This window comes from Trachemys scripta, chromosome 22 (genome assembly GCF_013100865.1).
Source record: "Trachemys scripta elegans isolate TJP31775 chromosome 22, CAS_Tse_1.0, whole genome shotgun sequence".
NCBI classification, from domain to species: Eukaryota; Metazoa; Chordata; order Testudines; family Emydidae; genus Trachemys; species Trachemys scripta.
Window position 1 is genome coordinate 10,532,660 of NC_048319.1, and position 19,027 is coordinate 10,551,686.

Genomic DNA, 19,027 nt, shown 5'->3' on the forward strand with positions numbered 1-19,027 from the left:
AGAGGCGCGAGATACCTTGTGTAGTCACAAGCAAGTCACTGGCAAAGCTGGGAACACAAACCAGGAGTTGACCCCTGGTAGGACCATATGATCACCTGTTTATGCAGTGAAGCAGCATGCTTCTTTGCAGGCCTTTGAACTTTCATTTGCCCTCTCTGCATTTGTTAAGGTGGTGTGGTACCGGCCAGTCTGTCCCAGTGTACCCTCCCCCATGCTTTTTAGAGCCGCTATAGGGAAACAAGAAGCTACTGTGTCTCAGCTTCCCCATCTGTAAAATGGCAACAATGTGAGACACTGAGCACTACAGATGAAAAGTGCTGGGTAAATACTGCTGGCTGTTATATTGTTACTGTGCCACCCAATGTTATTGGTAGTACCAAAGTAGCAAAGACTCCCCAAATGAGGTAAAGGCCTGACAGTACTAGATTAGCCCAAACAGTTTGCCGGCTAAACAGACAAGACTGATAGCAGGTGGAAGAAATATTGTCCCAGAGATCACATGATTTGCCCGAGGCCTCTCACAGTCTGACCGAACTGGGAACTGAACCCAGATCTCTTGCAGCCCAGCGGCTCGATCACAGGACCGATTCAATGAAGCTCTGAGGCCTGTGCTGAGCAGCACAGCAAGGACTATGTTGTGCATAAGGGGGCTGTAGCCTGGTTTGGGTGAGTGCGAACGAGCTCCAGATGTGCAGTTACTGATTAATCCCACCACTGTTACTTATCAGAACAGCGGAGCGCCCTGTCAATCTTTATGCTGCAGGTGAATGAAATCACTGCCTCTGGGGTGACCAGAGATTTGTATTAGATCCCTTTGTTCAATTTCCAAGTGTGTTCTGTTCTCCCCCTTCATAAGCGGAAGTGGGTGGTACACGGGGGTCATAAATCCACAAATAAAATGGTGTAGTGACATAACACCAACACCAAAGCCTGTGGAGCACCCAGGGGGGTAGGTGTGCACTTTTTGGAGAAAGATTAGGCAGACGTGGCAGGTCTACTCAACTAGGGGAAATGAATGTGCTTTCTGTGTGCTCCTTTGCTACTTAATGGAAAATCAGCCCTGAGGACTGTCACTAACACCCCTTCTGGGATCAAGGTGTGGTGGTGGGACTGGTAAGCTATGACTTAAGCAACAGTGATGGACCGGACAGAGAAGGAAATACATTCCATTGTGCAGCCACCTGTGGGTAAGAGCCAAGATGTCAAAGCCAGAGTAACACCTCAAGAATGCTGGATTATTAATTTCCAACAAGGATATTTCTCTGCAAACCATACCTCATCGAGTTTCTGTTGAAAGAGACGTTTAATTTCCTCTTTCTGTGCCTGGCAGTGGGTGAATAACTGTTGTGCTGTCCCCAGCAACTGAGCATTCTTTTCCTGGAAAAGTTGTTAAAAAAAAAAAAAGAGAAAGAAAAACAGCAAGTTTATGTCAGACTCCCACTGGAATGTGTGTGGGAAGGTTCATCTCAACAATTGGCATTTCAGTGATATAGATGCTTACACAGACAAGAAGAATTAGAAACCCTATCGTAAGAGTGAGATCTATTAGCCCATGGCATGGTTTTCCAAGCTAAACAGAGGAAGTCCCATCACCTGAAATATTAAAAACTGTACTGGACAGTTAAGAATGATCCTGCACTAGAAGAGAAGAGGAACTAGACTTCTTCATAGACCTGTCCCATCTCTAACTTCTGCAGTTCTATATTTGCTAGAGTTTAACATTGTGGGTGAAACCATATTTTAAAACAAAAGTACAGAGATATTTATTTATAGGCTTTTTTGTAGTATTCATCAGGATAATCTCTCGGCAACTCAAGTGCCAACCATATTTTATACATGAGAAACTGAAGCACAAAGAGATTAAGTGACTCATCAAGGACACACACTAAGTCTGTGGCTGAGCTGGGAATAGAACTTGGGTGATCTGTGTTCTAACAGAACATTCTTCTTCCAAGGATTTCAGTAAACGAAAGTATGTCAGGGAAAAATCAGAAATATGTTAAGTCACCTCCTAGAGGAGCCCGTCTCAATGTTTAATATAGAATTCCTTACACTACCTGCTCTCCCTTTGATTTCTAGGTCAATTCATGCATAGAACATTCACCAGACCACCACTAGGACTCCTTACTCCCAACGCTTCCTATACCTGTCAAGGACAGGAATACAACTGGGCAAAGAGGTTCAAATTTCTGGAGATTTCTGCAGAAGCGAAGTATTCACTACCAAGGGTTGAAGAAAGGAAAAAGAAGGGGTCTTGCACTCATGAGCTATCCATCTGGTTAAGGAGCAGTGTTCTACACATGGGGAAAAAATACAGGAGTATTACATTCGATCACAATCAAAACCCTCCTTTGTCACCTACTCCAAGGATTTTGGGAAGGAAGAATGCACAATCACCATGGCACTAAACCCATTGCTTAGACGAGGCTGTGAAATCATCTGTGCTATGAACACCCAGCATTTAATTAAGTGTTACAGCCAGTACAGTAGCCGCTAGCTCCATCTAAGGGTACATTAGTATACTAGCACTTCCGAAGTTTTATTAAAAACAGTTACATTTTTAAAAAGGTTTTCATAAGAAGAGACAAAGTCAGAGGCAGTATTCTAACCACTACATACCACAGAACAAGTTATTTAGCCAGAGCAGTTCTGAATTCAGGTTTCACAATTCTTAACTAGTGATTCTCTCAGTGCCCAGTGCTACACTCCATGAAGAGATTTTGACTTACAAATAGAGTTTCACATTTCAGTTTCCCCAAGGGACCAAAAGGTGTCAGATACCATCACCAACTTGCCCTCCTCCATACAGTCTGAAATCACAACTCCAGTATACAGCACAATAGGCTGCGCAAGTGGACAGAATTAACTTTATGCTGCCCATTTTCCTGACACCAAGCATGTGAACAGAAGGATTTTTTTGTCCTCTGTTTCTTAGGGGACCATAAGCCGAAGCGGTAGGGGACTGTCAAACATTACCGACAATGGCTCAAAGCACTTCTTGCACAGTGAATGCGGCAAGCGGCATTTGGCCATTCTCAGCAAAGGGATAACACCAGCCTTCCCGTATGGAGAACAGTGCAAATTCTATAAAGTCAGTGAAACTTTATGCTATTACCCTTGATTGCGCATCTCATAAAACCCACCACCACATCCTAGGAATAATCCAGCAGCATTCTTCTCTGAGACTGCCAGAGGCCTAGAAATGGAAGACCCAAGGTGTTGAGGGTTAGAATTTTACTGTGTAGACAGAGTTGTGTAGAACCACCATTATTCTGGCTCCGTCCTCGTAGTCCCTGTTTACAAGGGCATTAATTCATTCCCTACCGGGCAAAACCATGAAAGAAAAGATATTTGGTTAGGGAACTTGTACTCCCTCTGCTGGACAGAGCGCTCTACTGCAGCAGAATACTGCAAGGAGAGCTGGGAGACATTTTTTTCCTCAGCAAGTATTTATTAATTTTACCCCAAAATGCATTTTTTTCAGGCACGGAAACTATTTGCAAATTCAGCAAACAGTTTTAGCCCCAAAACCTGAAAAGTTTCAGAAATGCCAACTGGATTCAACATTTGGTTTGAATCAACCCAAGCAAAAGTTTCCATTTTTCATTTTGTTGAGGGAAAAAAAAACAGGGAAAAAAAATCAGTTTTGGTTCAAAACAAACAAGGGGTGGTTTTTTTGGTTCAGCTTCTGCACCAAATACTTATTTGCTCAGCTGTAACTGGAAGCTCATGCATAATAACTTTACACAACTATCACACTTTCCATTAGGCTCTCAAGCACCTTACAAACATCTCTCTAGGTTTTTATAACATGCCCCAACACCTATTCAGGGACTTATGGCTATTTTATCCAACCTGCTGTGAGACTGTTGGCTATTCCTTTACTTTTTGTTTTAGTTCTTCCATTTATTATAAGGTGAACAAACCAACTTCTTGCTGTTAAATTAGTTTGAGGGTTATAGTCTAGGGTTCATTCCAATTCCTGGTTTCTGCACATACTACTGTAATAGGCATTTTGACTCTGAGGGATTAGCTTTCAATGGACACTTTATTCCAGAAAACCAGAATAAGGGCTATTTTATATTCTCTAGCACAATTTTATTGTCCCATATGACCCATCTGCGATCTCAGAATAGCACTTACTGAACCACAATTACCTAATGGAGATTGTAACCAGTTTGGAAAAGACCATCTCATGTAACTTTTGGTCACCTCCTCTCCTGAAGCTCATCAAGGAAAGAGCTGACGTTGAAACGGTGGCGCTTTAAAGCGTGACACTGCTTTCTCTTGAAAGTTCATGTTTCTAAGTGCTATCTGTCTGCTATTTTTAGTGTTGGGAGAACCCTCATTTTCACTTGTACAGGTGATCCCATATTCAGGCAAATAGCTCAACCATATTTAACAGAGTTTAATTAAAAGGAATTTAACAATGAATGAAAACTGGACAATCCTGTGAAAAAAGTGAACATTAACCCCATTTTACAGGGGAAACAGGGACAGAAAGGCAAAGAAACTTCATCAAGTTCACGCAGTAAATTAGTGGCACGGCTGAGAATAGAAAACAGGACTCTCAGTCCTGTGCCTTAACCAAAAAGGCATCATCTCTCTTAAGCAGGGCCCTTTAACTCTGTCACAGGCTACAGTGGAATTAGGTAAACACAGATCTGGAATTCTGGGCCTCTGTGGCATTTTCTCAAATATCTATGGAAGGGGATACAGAAGCTGTACACATATAGCTAGAAATTGTCAGGAGACCAATTAAAAAAAAAAAAAAAAAAAAAAAAAAAGACACTCACCTTTTCCTGCTCCAGTAACTGTTGCAGGTTTGCTTTGTACTGAGGAGTTTTCATGTACGCCATGAACTGCATGTATTGGATCTTAAAAGAGTCTGTAACACAAATGAGTGGATGACAACTTTATTTGGAGGAAGGGGAGAAAAACAATTTAAGACTCATATTTTGGAGCACAGTTTCTCCCTGCTGCCTTTTGCATGGGTTAACATATATACTGAAGCTCTAGAGCTCACTTTGGTGAATGCTGAAAGCTCCTAGTTACAATGCAGGCTGAGCTCAATTATTTTAAATACAATAGTTTTGCACCATCTTTTGCTCTAGGAATGGTTATTCCAGTAATGTGCTTTCCTTTGCAGGAAAAATAATGTTTTAAGAAAACTAACCTGGAACTTTCTCCAGTAGCATATTACTTAGAGTCTTAGCTGGTCTGTGCGTCATCTATTAACCACATAGATTAGCTCCCTCGTTATAACATTTCTAAGAGCACATTTTCAGGAAGCAAACAGGAAGCTGATGGACCCTAATGATGTGCGTGTTGAAAAAGGAGTTTCTTAATGGACTTTAATGCAAGCAGGAGCAATAAAACAGGCAACCCATTATAATCATGATAGAAATGCACTCAGAGTGCTCCAACATCCTTGCAGTCTCCCAGCCTGGGGTCATTCTACTCCTCCTTCACAGCTAAATAGCTGATAAACTCTACTTGTTCTTTACAATACCCCAAAATTCTCCCTCTTCCTCTCCATCCTCACCGCCAAAATCTTGGTCCATGCTCTGGGCATGTCTTCCCTTGATTAATTGTAATCTCCCTAATCACAATGCACCCCTCAAGTCTATCCATCAAGCCACGGCTAAAGTCATCTTTCTCACCAATTCCTTCCCACCATGACAGTACATTCCTTGATCTCTTCACTGACTTCCAATTTCTTCCTAACCTTCAAGGCACCGTCTCTTACACAGAACTCACCCCTTGTTGCTTCCTATACTTGGCCATTTTAACTCATCTTAGTGCTCTCTAGGTCTTCCCCTAGAAAGAACGCCACATCTTTTCCTCACACCATCTTTTACCTCTGGAACAGACTCCCTGACCATTATAGCCTCACTGTCCTCCAATACCCTGAGAGCATCTGATTTTGTTTTTCTACTTTGCTTTCTGGTTCTGGGAAAACACAGTTCTGCCCCTCCATATTCCTTATTCATTAAGTTAAAGCACCGGCTTATTTTAAAATAATGCAGAGTCATTTCTGGACGAGCAGTGTCTGTCTGGGAAAGTAGTACGGCTTCCTGCTGAACCCAGGCCCCTTTTCTCTCATGCCACATGAGAGCTGAAACCCAGCCAAATGCAGCAAATGTAGACCAAAGCTTCAACTTTAGCAACATGGCAATGGTGGCGGCTGGAAGAGAGCTGGCAGGTGCTCCCTTCCCTTCTCAGTGTTATGTATGCAAGACAGACTCACAGTAGGAACAACCTCTCCTTAAAAAGAACAGGAGTACAGAGGTTTAGCATCTTCAGTGTAACGGTTCTTGTAACAAGCCACATAGTTGCCAACATGGTCCAAATTTTTAAAATGACATTTTATTGACTTGTGTTTTAGGGTTAGTGAAATACCGCATTTAAAAAGCAATGGAGACTAAAGCGGATTTATCCACAAGATACATACAGCCTGCACTACCTTTGCCCATGCCCCAATGGACCTCATCATTATTCTGAAGGGACTATCCCTAAGAGCAAAATGGTCTCGCCATGGCACATTCAGTCCCCCACTGGAATTGCCAACAAAGGGGATATTAGGCCATTTGTTATGTAGGACACAAAATAAGACACACACCCCACCCCCACCCCAACCAGTTTCACAAAGGCCAAACAGCTGTCAGAGTACTGATTTTAGGGGACCTCAGGTGAAATGCTGCGTATCCCATTACCAAACCAGTTCCAGCTGCCAATATTTTGCGCTTCATTGTTTTGTATTAAAATATACCTTGCTTCCCCCAAAATTAAAGCTTTAGTGTTTCAGTTTGCCTTGAATCTTTACATCACAGCAATGTGATACATTACAACCACCACCCAGACAGCAAACTGTGATCAACCCATTATTTACTCCTTTCATTCTCTATGCATCAGGAGGGGAACTCTTACCTAGCAGCTTCTGTAGTGCAGGTGGGGTAGGAGTCACCAACAGTTGGTTAGATGAATGCCGTTGCACTTTAGGAGGTAGTTGGTAATATGGACTATGAGGTGACTTGTATGCATCTAGAGGAGAAAATAACGCAGACCACATTTTAAATAATGGAACATAGCAAAGGAGGAAGATGCCCTTTGCCATCAGGGAATATGTTTTCTACAGCACAGGACCCAGTAACTTGGCTAAGTCCCTTTCATGCAACAGATCAGCTTTTGAAATACACTCAGGATTTGTGCCCAACACATCAGTGAAGGCAAACTCTGCCAACCCCATGTTCTGCCGCCCCCGTTCTGGAGAAGTCTGGATTAACATTAGCAGCCAGCTGTCTGCGTGTCCATCATCCCAGCTGGAAAGCAGGTGATACAATCACATAACGCAATAGGAAACAGGGAGAGGAGGTATGCGAAACAGAGAAAGATTTAGAAGTCTGTGGTCTCCGAATAAAGAGCTCTGAGCATTCACTCTTAAGAGTAAAAACTTTCCTGGACACTAATTGAGACCCATATGGAAAAAGGCTCTTCCTCTGACAACCGCTGAGTTCCTCAGCTTACCCTGAGGAGAGGATGAGGGTGTCTGAGACACAGTTTGAGCATGCAGAAGCTCTAGTGCAGTTTGGTTCTTCTTGGTCTTGCGCTCTGTATTTGCAGTGTTCATTTTCTTGGGACGCCCTCGCTTCCGCCCGGCCATTTTCCTTCCTTTCTTACTCAGCTTCTTCTTGCGTGCTTTGGAGGGGGATGTCTTTTTAACTGCATTTGTCCCAACTTTTTCTTCTTCAGCACCAGAATCCTAAAGAAATTTTAAAAGAGAAAAAGCTTTCTAATATTTAGGGGTTTACATTTGCAGAATCTCAGTTAATCTTTACCACACCCTTTTGAAATAAGCAAGTATCAACCCCATTTTACAGAAAGAAAACCGAGGCACGCAAAGATTAAGTAATTTGCCTAAGGCTACAAAGAGTTAGTGGTCAGATCCGGGATTAGAATTGTCCCTGGCACCCAGAATGGTCCCTGGCACCCTGATGCTATGCTCAATCTACTATACTGCCTCTCCTCTGGATCTAGCCATTACAGAACAGGGTTTCCAAAACTGATCCATACACAACTTGTTGCTCACGGAGAGCCTTATTTCAAGCTACTAAACTGCATTGAAATAAAAGCTGAAGTCACGTTCAAAATTTTCCTCCTATTACTTTTCCATGTGAGCAATTGCTGCTTTTATAACAGGGATGTTAGGCAATTGTGAATAGGAAGGGAGGTAGCTTGTGCATTTATGGCTGGGAAAGCATGTGGTCCACATACCAAACTATTAAAAATGTGGCATGGCCCTTGAAAATGTTTAAGAACCCCTACTCAAGAGTAAGGGCATGTCAACACGGTGAATGAGACCAGAAAATCTACTCTGGAATAAACTATTCCAGAAGAGCTCACAAACAGCACTAATTATTCTGGAATAAAGTGACTTTTATTGCTGAACAGTGTATGCAAGCAGAGAACTCTTCTGGAACAGGTCTTCAGATCAAACTCCCTATGTAGACAAGCTTTTATTGTTGGTGCAGCCCGCAAGCTTGCACGATAATAAAGAGAGAACATGGTTTTGTGTAAATATTCAAGAGGGAGTTGACCTTGTTTTCTCGCACCTTCGTTGGAGTAGTTGTGTTGCTCTTGTTTTCTCTTTGCTGACGACGTCTAGCTGCCTCTTGTTCCTCCTAAAGGCAATTTAAACAAGGGCATTAAAAAACATCCACAAATAAACCCAAAAGATCGTTGCTGTATTCTCCCTTTTGAAGTACAGACTCCAATCTTGCCAAGCTAGTTCCCCTGGGATAGCCAAGAATAATCACTCTGACTAGTCCTTATATGTTAATAAATGACAGAACATCTTTTCTTAGTAGGCAGGCAGGCAGGGCCGGCTCCAGGCACCAGCTTAGCAAGCAGGTGCTTGGGGCGGCCACCCCGGACGGGGGTGGCACGTCCAGCTATTCGGCGGCAATTTGGCAGAGGGTCCCTCGCTCCCGCTCGGAGTGAAGGACCTCCCGCCGAAGTGCCGTAGATCGTGATCGCAGTTTTTTTTTTTTTTTTTTTGTTGGGGGGGGGGGGGTGCTTGGGGCAGCAAAAACCCTGGAGCCGGCCCTGGCAGGAAGACACTGACTTACCCTATTACAGACAATAGCAAGTGGAAAAGGAAGACAACCTGAATTAGTTTTATGAACTACACTATATTCCCATGGAAGTCTCCTAAACAGCATCTATGCAGATAAACAACCACAAGGGAGGGAGAGAGGGCCACACACTTTCCACCCTAATGAGTAGGTCTTTGTACTTTTAAAAAAAGCCTCTGTTAAAACATCAGTGGCCTTTATCTATAACCAACATTTCATGTATTGTTGCATCACTGCAGCATCTTTAAGGGCCTTACCATATTGAGTCATGAATCAACTCTTTGAAAGAGCCTAATTAAATCCTAGCCAAGTCTGTAGATAAAACAATCAAGATGAAAAGCAGCTGAAAAAGTCCTGCCTAGCCACTAAGGACATGAAACTCCACAGAGCTCCACAAACACACTTCCTTGTACTCTCCAGATGAGGTTTAATGTGTTGATAATTCTACCAACTATAATATCTTTAGGAACTAAGTCAATGTCAGTCAGGTTGGATTATGGTAAACTCAAACTCTCTCAAAGTAATTCAACATCTTCATCGTTAGCAGGCAGGAAACTGCCAAAAAATAATTTGTGATTAGTTCACAAATATTTGAAGACAAAATTTGGTGGGTTTTCTTGACCTGCTTAGTGTCAAAATCTCACAAATTTGAAATCAACCGTCCAAAACCCACAAACCTAACAGCTACCATTAACTCCAATCTCAAATGCCATTAAAGGTCAGGTTTGGAGGACAATGACTGAACCCTAAAGCTTGACATTAAGAGGCTCCACAAATGCAAGATGTTTTCTAGATTGATACAAGAGAAGTCTAGCCATTTGTCATGTGTAGTTTACATCTAAGCCATCAACTTTCACCACTATTTAACATGTCCCATTTAGTGAGACACAATGTCTCGAAAACCTCTGAGTTTTGAATTCCAGGCACTGCAGTTCAGCACAGTGATCAATGACAGAGGTTATTGCCGAGAGCGAGAGGGCCCTTCTTCAAAAACTCCCTAACTGACGAGACTCAGCATCGAGACAGGAGAATTAAGCCATCATTACATTCTTAAAATCTGGCCTGTTAATGTGATTAACATTTAATACTACTTTAAATACAATGCAAGAGGAAAACTGCAAGGACTCTAGGCTTCCCTGATAAATTTTTAAGAATTATTATTTTATTTGGATGTGCTGTCAAAGCACCACTGCAGTCATGAGTTACTTCATTCCAATGTGATTAATTATCTACAGATATTGTCTCTTGATGAGTTTGAAACATATTTCCCCATCTGCCTCTGATGTCTTTATAAATAACGCTTAAAATGATCATACTGGATGTTTCATTACTCTGAATACATTATAAAAAAAATTAAACATAACTTACCCTGAGTTTTGGATTTTTGAGACTAGAAAAATAGTTTTCAAGCTGAAAAGGGAAAGATAAGATAGTCATTATACATATCAGAATACACTGATGCATAACACACTGATTTCTAACAGGAGTACAAAATTGCAGATGTTCTGACAATTTCCCCCTTTGATAAGCTACATCAAGAAGCTATTTCCATTTCATTCTTTCTGGAAAGAAGCAAACATGTGGCGTAGTGGGACACAGTCCAAGCCTCAACATGGTTTATCATCTTCAATGCAGCACATCCTTATTATAAAGCTTTGTGTTATATATCTCTAGTCACCAGAAGGTTATTTTCAATAGGAGGCAAATCTACTCTAGTACTGAACTAAAATAAAACATTTATCTCCATTTTAACATACACGTCTATAACACAGGCAAACTAGACAGATTTACAATACAAGGTTGTACAAGCATGTAACCAAAATTCAGATCATGAAGGTGAAGTGTTTCTGCACAATATAAGAGTTACATTTCGATGGCCTTTGTTTATGAAGCAAAAAAAGAAAGCTGAATGCACAGACACATTTAAGATGCCTAGGCTAATGCTAGAGCAACTCAAAGTTTAATTCAGATTGAGAATTATCATCAAGTATCCTGCTGCCCTAGCATGAGATGCTTCACACATTTATTATACAGCACACTTTGAATTCTTTTTAAATTTCCTCTATAGAGTCTTTACTCAGAATGAAATAGCTATTATGTAGGAAAAGCACCAGCAGAATCAGTGAATTATAATGCTAGAGGAATTTACATTTCTTCATATGTAAGTGTATTTTGACTGGTTTATTTAGATACAGACAACCACGGAGCTACACAGAATTGCATCCTTTGAGAAGCCTGCTGCACTGAAGGACTCAAAAGCTAACTATAACAAAGTTGACGTGGAATTTGGATATGTGTATGCATGCTAAGAGACTAAGCTGTGTGAATAAACTGTCCCCCACCTCCAAGAGCCATAATGCACATCCCTAAATGCAAAAGGAAGAACCCCAAGAATTCCAGAGTGGGAGACTAACACAATGCTTCCAAGGGAAAAATGAAAGTTTCACTGGCCTATGTTTATACTCACTATGGTGCGATCAATAGTATGCAGGTAGTAAGAAACTGGTTTCCCGGTCCATGAAACCGACCCTTTCAGTGGGGACAACTCCACAACTCTCATTATAGTGCCAATATCTGAAGGAAAAAAGGCCATTTAGGAATTCAAGGTGAGCCCCATTTCCCACTCACATTTATCAAAAGTAAAAGTGACCCAGCAGTTTCAGAACTGTGTTTTAACATAGCAAAGGTAGCCTTAGCATACTGAATGCCTTCTACCCAGCCAAGCCAGTCCACGCAGGAACTCTGATCAGGTGCTCCGTGGATTTAACAACCCCCACCCCCAAATTTCAAAGTGATCTATGTGGAATACACACACACACACACACACACACACACACACAGACCCCCCCTAATGCCCAGTGAGTAAATCCTTTCCTAAAGCAGATATATTCAGTCATATTACATGGTGCTAATTAACTGCTCAGACAGACCTGGAAACACTGTAGTCTAACTTATATATTTTAAGTAATTCTGTACTTTTTCCACATATCACTCTTGAGTTTAGGTAAAAATCTGTGACATGCAAAATGCATTTTTAGGATACACAATGCATTGTTTTTATTCTTCTTGCAGATACTCAAGCATTCTGGAGTAAAAGTAGCTACATAGGGCTTTCAATCTGACAATGAGCCCAGCTATGCTTCCAAAATAACTTGTTCCAGGAACCCACTGACAATACAGCTACAACAGTATAGACAGGGCCTTAATTTTGTTGGAAAGGGGTCACATATCCAGGCTAAAGCTTTGACTGTAACCAAGGCCTTAAGCCTAGCTACAGAATACTGCTGGATCCCATCTACATAAATTGTAACCACCAAATGCCTGCGTGAATGGCATGACTGCGTCGGAGAGATTACAGAGACTTATTTCTGCTGAAAGACGCTGATCCAACAGAGTCTGAATGTATATGAACATTATATACGGACAAATCTGAGGTTTAGGATACAGACAGTATGATCACTAGTTTAACCCAAAGTCTCCCCTCTCTCCATACCCCATTTAATAATTCCCCCCCCCCCCCCCCCCCAACGAATTAAAAAAGTCCCCAAGAAGCTGGATTACAAAGAGCTTTAAAAGAAGGTAACATTACTGTCACCAATGTGGAAGCAGAGAAAGAACTGACAGGAAGGGGATGCAATGCATGACAGTTCTTTCTCTGCTTCCACACCAATGCAGTTTTATTAACTAAGCATTTAACAGGACAGATTTTAAAAGCAAAGCAAAACAGGAGGCAGACTGTGCCAGCTGTGTCACATCAGGGCAAAAACTGGTGAATAAAAATGTTTTGGGGAAATCTGGTCAGATGAATGCACGAAGGACCACAGAGCAAGAGAAGGCACTTTCCTGTTATGTCGGGGAAATGCAGATTTTGGTGCCATGAGTTCTAAGTAGACAGAATTTCCCTAAAAGCTACCATTTTTTTAAAAAGCCATTAAGATTGGAATGAGGCCCAGGCTTAGAACACTTGCAGGCATATTTATTTGATATTATATTTCCCATGTAAATTAGTAATTGGATGAGATTAGGTCCTGTAATTGAATTTCCACACTTTCTCTCTGTACCCTATATTTGAAGGTCATTTCCTCTGAGGCCTTATCATCTGAATTCCTATAGCAGTTTGTTTTTAGGGAAAGTAAACTCCTTTGCAGAGGGTTTGTGAGAGGGAGCCATTTTGGTCAGCATGCAGCAGGTTGGATAAGATTAAGTGCTGATGACAAACTTTAGCTTTAATATGCACGGTCTCATCAATACTTCGAGAGCTGTGACACGTCTCTGATATTTGGAAGGCGCCTGTCAACCTGGTGTTTAACTTTAACATACAATAGTAGCTTTCTACTGAGCTTTTCCCCTTAAAAAAAAAAAAAAAAAAAAAGTTATATATTGACCACCCGACAGTCACATTTAAGCAAAGAGAAAAGCCAATCTTACCACTCAAGTTTCGACTGTTTATTCTAAAGTTTAGAGGTGCAAAAGGCTTTGAGGACACGATTCTGCCACCTGGGAAAAAAGATAAGTGATCCAGTTACCACTACTCTTTGACAAAAACCCATTGGAGAAAGTAGGGGCTATATACTGCTTTATACTTTGTACCAGAATAGCAACCAGGAGCAATTGCACTAACACCACTGAGTCACTTTAAAAAAGCTTGGGGGGGGGGGGGGTTGTTTTTGGTAAAGATATAAAAAAAATAACCACGGACAACATCCAGGCTATTCCAATAAGGGTACCACCAGGCAGCCCTTAGACAGGCTTTCCATGTACACATCTCAAAACATTCTAGAAAGTATAATTATCCCCATTTTACAGTGGGGAAAATATAGGCACAGAGGCTGTGACCCAGGAACCTGTTACTGGCAAGTGGCACGCAGGGGGTGCAGAGTGGTTAACGGAATCTCCTGAGTGTGATATTGACATTCTAGCTTACTAAAAGAGTGTCATCTGAGGTCTCACATAAAAGCTGATGTCACACTGATCAGCAACATCATTGCAAACCCCAAGCATGCATATTATGCAAGGAGTCACGTGTATATACACTGAAAATTATGTTCTTAAATTCTGTGTCTAGGGCTAATCGCCACCTGAAAAACAGGTTATCCAATTGTGTGTTTAAATGTAAATTAAATATTGTATAGTTCTCAGGGGCTCTCCATCCAACAGTCTGAGCTGAATGCTAATGAAGGATTGTGAGAGAGAAGTAACGGGGGGTACGGGGAGGACTTGGGCGAGTGGGGGTGTTTACTCATCAAAGGTTTGCTCTGGAATATTCGGGGATAAAGACAACACCCTTGGCACTCTTCACTGAGGAAGTACATGGACAACAAGCTTGCTTTGTGAAAAAGGGGTCTTTAACTGGGTTTGGATAAAAATGAAGAGAACATCAGAGGGTGGGAAGAGGTGTAATAGACTTCTTTAGACAGGAGGTTAACAGTTTCATCTGTAGAAAGTGTTATGATTTTGTTTTAAATGTAACCATGTGTTTCGAATATTCTTACTCACTATCACTTGAATCTCTGATCTTTGGGGGGAGGGGGGAACATTCTTGGTTTCACTATAAATGTATCTAAGTGCTGTGGTGTGAAGCGAAGTGGTGATCTTGAGGTGAATCTTACAACCTGTTTGGGAACAGTACACTTGGTAATTCAGTGAGCACTCAGTGAAGAAGGGGCTGGACACTCACAGGGTTCAGGGGTTCCCATCACTAGTTTGTGCAGAGTAAGTGACAGTGCACAAGGCAGCGCTTGTGTTGCCAGAGGCTGGTGGTTTCAAAGAACTGATCCGCACAGGAACAGGCAAGACTGCTTTACATTAAGGGCAGGTGGTGTTGAGGTGCCTCACAACCCAGGATACCACCAGGGAGCCTCACAGAGATGAAGTGCCTTGCTGAAGGTCCTAGGAATGTAGGACCGCAAAGGATCTCCTGGGTCACTGAGTCCAGTCACCACAGTTAGAGTTGGGAAGAGAACCCAAGTCTCCTGATTCCCAGTCCAGTACCCCTACCTACTGGCACATGATGCCTCTATTAAATTAAATACAAATAAAAGCCCAACTCTGAAGTAAAGCTAGAGAATCAAACATACTGCAACTCTTCTGGCTTTGATTGGTTTGGGTCACAGCTATAATGTTATGGAATTTACTTATTTTATTTACGCCTAAGCTTGGCCCCACAGGGAATATTCCTGTGTAAGTATCACTTCCACAACTACTTAGAACTGTGACAGCCCACTCTATACATCTGCCTTACAAGAGTGGTTAAATAACTATTTTTGTAAGATTTGTCACAGCCAAGTTAAACTGTCACGTGTCTGAAGGGCAGGAACAAACTATCAAATTAAAAGTACCCCAGCCAAGTTAAAGACCATCATGACATTGCTGGACATTTCCAACTGCTAGCTGTTACAGCCCAACTTCTCAGGCGAAAAAAACCCTGGGGATTTAACGGTAACACTTTCCATGTTCAAATATTACCTAATTAATACTCCACACCCACGTGACATAGGTAAGTATAACGATCCCCATTTTAAACAAGAGAAATGGCTGGATTGAGTGACTGCTCAGTGGCACAGTACAACTGAAGTCTGGAGATTCTGGCTTCCAGAGCCATGCCTAATCCATGAGACCACATGGCCTCTCAAACTACAATTCACCTAATGAATTTAGTACTAGCTGAACATGAGGAATTGATCTTGTGGTGTGCCTATTCTAAAAATTAAACAAAACCAAAAACCCATACACCCCGGCGCAGTGAGTCTCTCAGCCTGGGTCAACTGACTGGGGCTTATACTACGGAGCTAAAAATAACCGTGTAGCCATCTGGCCTCAAGCCGGAGCCTGGGCTCTGAGATCCAGTGAGCGGCATGGGTCTTGGAGTCCGAGACTCCAGCCAAAGCGGGACTGTCTCCACTGCACTATACTACGCATGTTTTGCCCTGTAGCACAAGCCCCAGTCAGTTGACCCAGACTCAGATTTGCTGCCACAGGTTTCGGTTTGCAATGTAAACACACCCTTGGAGACCGAAACCTTATCCCTGCCAGAAGAGATACAGCAAGAGCAGAGGCAATGCAAATTGCCCCAGCCATCAGTGTCCTTAAGGCCTGACATGAAGGGCCACCTTTAGGAAGAGACGGCAGTCCAGTCTCCAAGTCCATTTAGACCTTGTCTATTTACTCAGACAAGAGGTAAAATCTCCAATTAGTCGCCATTGTGGTGGCTGACCACAAGGAACAGAATGGAACCCAACAACCTGGCTTCAGATGACTGTAAATACATCATCACCACCAACACAGAGTATCTGAACCCCACAGATAGATGCAGAAGGGTCAGTTTCCTCATTAATAACCCCCTGAAACATCTGAACCCAAGCATACCACCACTGGTATAGTTCGTAATAACCAGAAGAAAAAGTCACTAAACAAAACGAAATGAGACCAATCATTTTGGACAGTGAAATTGAGTAAAGTGTGAAAAGCAAACTAGGATGAAAAGATTAATGGTTTAGAACTTTCAGTGTTAATCAAGGGAAGTGGTTTCTCCATCTTTTCTAATCTGTGGGCAAATTCGTAGGACAAAGATCTATACCACAATCCTTCACTGTTTGGTTCTCAGTGCGTTTTTCTACAGAGCACAACAAAGACTGCAGTTTCAGAAGCACTGATCTAAGGTGTTAGTGCAGGTTAGGAATTTTTAAATATAATCTTAGTGTTATTTTAAGTACAGAACAAAGCTCTTTGAGCTTTAGATGTTGCCAAACTTGCATATAAATAGAGTATTTAAAGCTGAAAAACGCATTCAGGATTAAATATTCAAAAAATATTATGAGAGGTGCTGCCATGGAAATGCCCTTCTGTCATAGAAACAATTTGCATACATATATGGTAGGAACATTTGAAACAACGCAATAGATCTTCTGGGATGTCTCATGATTCCAAAAGACTTTTAAACTGGAGGCTGGTTGCTAGAGATAGCAAATCAGGAACAGACAGCACGCTGCAGCAGCTAGTAAACCCTGAATCTACTACTGCACAGAAAAAGAAAAAAACAAACAAACAAACAAACAGCAGAATATTCAGCAGCTCCCACAGTGAACAGGAAACCAACGGAAAAGAGTTTAAGTTCGATGTGTTACCTTCCTTCATGTTTGCAAATCGCTCCTTCAGTTGGTGATCCACCTCAGGACCAAAGGCAAAATTATTCACAAAAATAACACTGCAAGATAATGGTCTAGTTATTAAATAGGAACAGACAAATGGCATCTTATTTTACACACACTGCTACCTCTATGCAATCAACTACATTCTATGAATGATGCTCATGGTTCTGAAACAAGAGAATGCTATATACCCTGAGGACGTATAGCTATTTTACTCGAGAAACAGAAAATTTCTACTCGCACGCTACACAAAGTAATAAGCTATAAATAGTCAGTATTCACAGTACTTATTTGCTGAAACGTTACATATGAAAAAGTATCATATTAGGACACTTCCATTCATCAGATCAGCAGTTTCTGCACCATGAATTCATAAGTTAAGAACTACACTAGCAAGTTTCACTATCATAATATTAAAAGTATGTTCATCATGCCTCCATAATGCCTGGTGGCCTTTTTATAGTGCATATGAACATACCTACTGCTAACATGTTTATGACACTTGTTAAATCAAACTTAACGAGTGGTGACAGCCCATCTTGACAGATACCTATTGAATCCAATTATACCTTTGGTAATTTGAAGAAGTATTTACAAGTAATAATTTATTTACAAAGTACCCCTGCCCCCACAAATGATGGTGAAATTCTACAGGCCTTTTCACCAGGTTAATACTAAGGCATTTGTGTTGATAATCTTGTTCTCTTAGCTCTCTCTCAACAAGCCTTGCTGTCCCTAAGGCTGTCTTCGGCTCTATCCTACACTGGAAACATTTAGGTCTTTCGTGGTGGAGGGATTTAATCTTGCAAGGGGCTCACCGCCCCCCAAAAATATTTAAGCCTTGAAAAGAGAAATCAAACAAGTTGCAAGAAGACATGGCCATGTAAAGATGAAAAGTGTCATGAAGTGGAAAAAAAGAGACCTTCAACCACAAGCAGTAAGAAACAGGACACATTACAAATGGAGAATACACATGTTACACTGGGTGTAACTTTTAAAGCATTTAACTTTGGGTCGGATATTGTGTTTCCAAATGTTTTCTATTCTCACTGGCTTCAGAGGGAAATAAGGATCCTTGACACCTCTCAGAAGATATTCAGCGCTTTGCAGGATCAAGCTCTTCAGGACTTTTTTCAGCCACTGCCATCTATTTTATAAGAATTTATTTCTTTGCAAGTGGAACTAATTTGGATTCTTCTTTCCCCTTCTGGTGTCTCCGTACACCACACACTTGAAGGGCACTAAGTTTAAGAGATGTAGCCAAAGCTATTTAAAAGCCACAATTAAAAAAAAAAATCTATGCCAATAAAAAAAAAAAAAGATCTTTGTTCTGCCCACACCTGCTCTTACAAATATGGGAAACTTTTCTGGCAAGCAAGGCCAGTATGGGCTCCTTTTATCCTGCTTCCCACCCCTATGCAAAAAAAGTCTCCTGAGCATGGCCACATGTATTAAAGTCACTAGAGAATTTTAAGGGGAGAAGGGGAAAAGAAAAAGTCCATGAAATCTTTTTTAAAATGTTCATTCTGCTGGAATATTTACTATGCACATTGGAGACCAAAATAACTTGACTTTCCCCTTAGTTGGTTTACTGCCTTTTCAGTGCAGACTGCTAAACCACAAGTGCAGACAGTATGAATAATATAAATGCCACACATCTTGCTTAAGCATCAGCGAGAGCTCAAATATGAACGAGAATTGTACACGTGCAAAAGTGAACATGCATTTTTAAGAGTTTGAACTTTT

General features: G+C 41.4%; 1 protein-coding gene across 9 annotated transcripts in view; it reads right to left on the minus strand.

Moving 5' to 3' along the window:
• DOT1L (DOT1 like histone lysine methyltransferase) overlaps positions 1–19,027 on the minus strand; it is a 102,100-nt gene that overhangs the window by 27,559 nt on the left and 55,514 nt on the right. For 8 of the 9 annotated variants that reach the window (XM_034755628.1, XM_034755631.1, XM_034755626.1 and 5 more), the window contains 9 exons: positions 17,258–17,337; positions 13,563–13,631; positions 11,602–11,708; positions 10,503–10,544; positions 8,598–8,681; positions 7,528–7,762; positions 6,931–7,044; positions 4,797–4,888; positions 1,276–1,377 (listed from right to left, as the gene is read on the minus strand). In XM_034755628.1, the coding sequence (XP_034611519.1) occupies positions 1,276–1,377; positions 4,797–4,888; positions 6,931–7,044; positions 7,528–7,762; positions 8,598–8,681; positions 10,503–10,544; positions 11,602–11,708; positions 13,563–13,631; positions 17,258–17,337 (925 nt within the window). The remainder of the gene's footprint in view (positions 1–1,275; positions 1,378–4,796; positions 4,889–6,930; positions 7,045–7,527; positions 7,763–8,597; positions 8,682–10,502; positions 10,545–11,601; positions 11,709–13,562; positions 13,632–17,257; positions 17,338–19,027) is intronic. The other variant, XM_034755625.1, reaches the window with a different exon arrangement.